The sequence below is a fragment of the Apaloderma vittatum genome, unplaced genomic scaffold (genome assembly GCF_000703405.1).
Source record: "Apaloderma vittatum isolate BGI_N311 unplaced genomic scaffold, ASM70340v1 scaffold9750, whole genome shotgun sequence".
In the NCBI taxonomy this organism is placed as follows: Eukaryota; Metazoa; Chordata; class Aves; order Trogoniformes; family Trogonidae; genus Apaloderma; species Apaloderma vittatum.
Window position 1 is genome coordinate 58,661 of NW_009692865.1, and position 2,512 is coordinate 61,172.

The 2,512-nt window shown below is 43.3% G+C and overlaps 1 protein-coding gene across 1 annotated transcript in view; it reads right to left on the reverse strand.

Moving 5' to 3' along the window:
• The window catches only part of FASTKD2 (FAST kinase domains 2), a gene marked incomplete at its 3' end in the record, with an annotated part of 11,448 nt that extends 9,196 nt beyond the window's left edge, over window positions 1-2,252 (reverse strand). The window contains exons 1-2 of the mRNA XM_009871850.1: window positions 1,569-2,252; window positions 1,057-1,160 (exon numbers count right to left, since the gene is read on the reverse strand). Of these exons, the coding sequence (XP_009870152.1) occupies window positions 1,057-1,160; window positions 1,569-2,252 (788 nt within the window). The remainder of the gene's footprint in view (window positions 1-1,056; window positions 1,161-1,568) is intronic.
• Between the last annotated feature and the right edge of the window lie 260 nt (window positions 2,253-2,512).

Below are 2,512 nucleotides of genomic sequence, written 5' to 3' on the forward strand. Positions count from 1 at the left end.
CATCGGGGTCATCTGACCAGCCTCCACATGTGACTGTGCAGACGGGAGTGCTGTTAAGCCTCAAGGAATTAACACTCTTCTGCAGGCAAGTTCTGAAACAGCTAGGAAACTTGAGGACAGATTCTGACAATGACTTGGTGTGAGCAAGGGAAAAAAACAAACAAGCAGTTCTGTGGGCTCCAGGAAGTGAAGGGGATAGCATAACACAGAGAGATCATAAGCACAAGGTGAAGGAGTTCTGAATTCCCAGCACCTCCTTTTCCGGCTCAGAAGGAGATACTGTAATTGTTATGTCTGAATCACCCTTAAAAATACCTGCGCAGCTACAAAAATATGAAGTGTCACTTTCTGAGACAGTGCACTGCTCTGAAATTCATCCCTGCAGATGCTGCTTCCTGCAAATGGGTAAGAGTTCCAGGCATCAAGACACAGAATAGAGCTGTAGATGGATCTCCTGCTTTCCACCAACCTACAAGAACTGTGCACCTGAGCTACAGGAGAACCTGTATTTTTGCATATCACTAACACATCCACCTTCTCAATGCAGGAACTGACACAGGAACAAAAGTACTAAAGATGGTAAGTTTTGTGACAGTCTCAGCAAAAACATTTTCAGGGGAGCGAGCAGATTGGTTGCTCACATAAATCGCACCAGTCCAAAAAAAAAAAAATCACTACAGCCATAGACATTATTCTGGTAAAGCACTACTTCACAAAGTAAGCTATTCTCGTTACCTCCTCTCTACACACAGATAAAACAGAGGCATAGCTATGTGAAGTGACTTGATCAACATCACAAAAACCCCACAGTGGCAGAGAAAAGTCAGAAAATTAATCCGCTGCAGAGCAACCTAGCCCATTGCAATCCTTTCTGCTTGAAACTGCAAAGATAATGCCAAAACTCACTGTCTCTGACAGCTGTTATCTCCTGTGATCATTGAAGTCCTAAAACCACAGCATGTCTTCTACACATAGACATTCCCCTCATGATTTCTAAAAGACATATATTCAAACCACATTTAAATATGAAGAACATGTGAAGGATGTTTTTCTCACTGTAATCCAGCTTGAAGAGCGCTCACATTCTTGTCTTGATCCATCCCTGCTAAAGTAGTTGCCAAAACTGAGATACATCGGTTATCGAGTTGATTGAGCTTCTCCTGTTAAAAGTTTTCATAGTAACAGATTACTTCACACCAGGAAAAGTTTCACAAAAAAAAAAAAATAAAGTAACCACTCCTAATCTGGTTTTGCCCCCAGAAGTCAACTAATAAGCTTTAATTCTGAAGGGACCTATAAGGTCTCACATCAGTCAAATTTAGTTAACTTGAAAAGGGTAATGATTTTTGCAACTTCTCCTCTCTGTTAAACCTGTCTGAAATCAGGTACTGGTTTTAAAAAATGAAGGAAATTAGAAGTACGCACAAATTAACTAGGGGGGCTCTGCTTCCATGGAACATCAGACTAAACCAAGGACGTAACCCAACATCTCTCTGACGTTGCACAGCCTCCCAGAACTAGCCCTGAGGTTTCAGCCCAAACTTAGGAGGAGGATCTTCAAGACTTACTTGGCACACTCTCAGCAAAGTCTGAACTAGGAGAGTGTTCTGAGGAATACCTAGGTTCACTGCAGCATGCAGACTGAACACCAGGTCACCCCGTGTCATCCTCCTGGAGTTCCGCAGCAGCTGCTGACAAAGCTTGGCAAAAGCTGGGTGCTCAAAAATCAGCTGCTTCTCATAACGCTGTTGGTCTTCGGACAGGTTTTTAAAGAGCCTCCATACGGTGGTTAAACAGTTTGTGAAGTGCTTAATGGAAACAGCAGACTCTGAAGCCAAGTCCAGTACATCACAAGGACAGGTACATTTCTGGAGACTATTAAAGAAGGGTTCACTATGGTCCATTACAGGCTTCACTTTGGAGCTCCCGGAATCATCCAGCTTCTCAAGTTCCAAGGAGTTCTGGGGAGCTTGCTCACTCACCAAAGCCTCTGTACTCTTCTCTGGTTGCATTTTAGCACCTGTGCTAAAAACATCTATGTTCTGAGATAGAAACCGAAGAGATGATCCATGCAGAGAAGGAAAAATATTTAAAAACAGTTTCCTGAAGTTCACATTTTCCTGGGGATCCCTGTATCTGCCAATCCACAAAACGTGTTTTCTTACTGCGGCTGAAGATTTGGGAGCGAGCACAGCACTGTACCTATGCATGCACCTAACAGTATTTAACAAATAGCTTATTTTATTATTCATTTTTGCTAATGTCTCATGAGTAGATTTGAAATGCCAACTCAGTGTAGGGGATCTGATGAAGTTCTACCAGTGGAAACAGTCTTGGAGAAACTGCGCAACATCATTTATCTGTAAAAACAATTGAAAATTACCCATTAGTTACCAGACTTCCAGTTTCCCAACTGACGTCTTACTCCAAGCAGATGCGACTCCTGGCAGGGCTCTGGTGGGTACCGCCTGCCCTCGCCTCTGGGGAACAGAATCCTGCCCGGGCAGCGGCC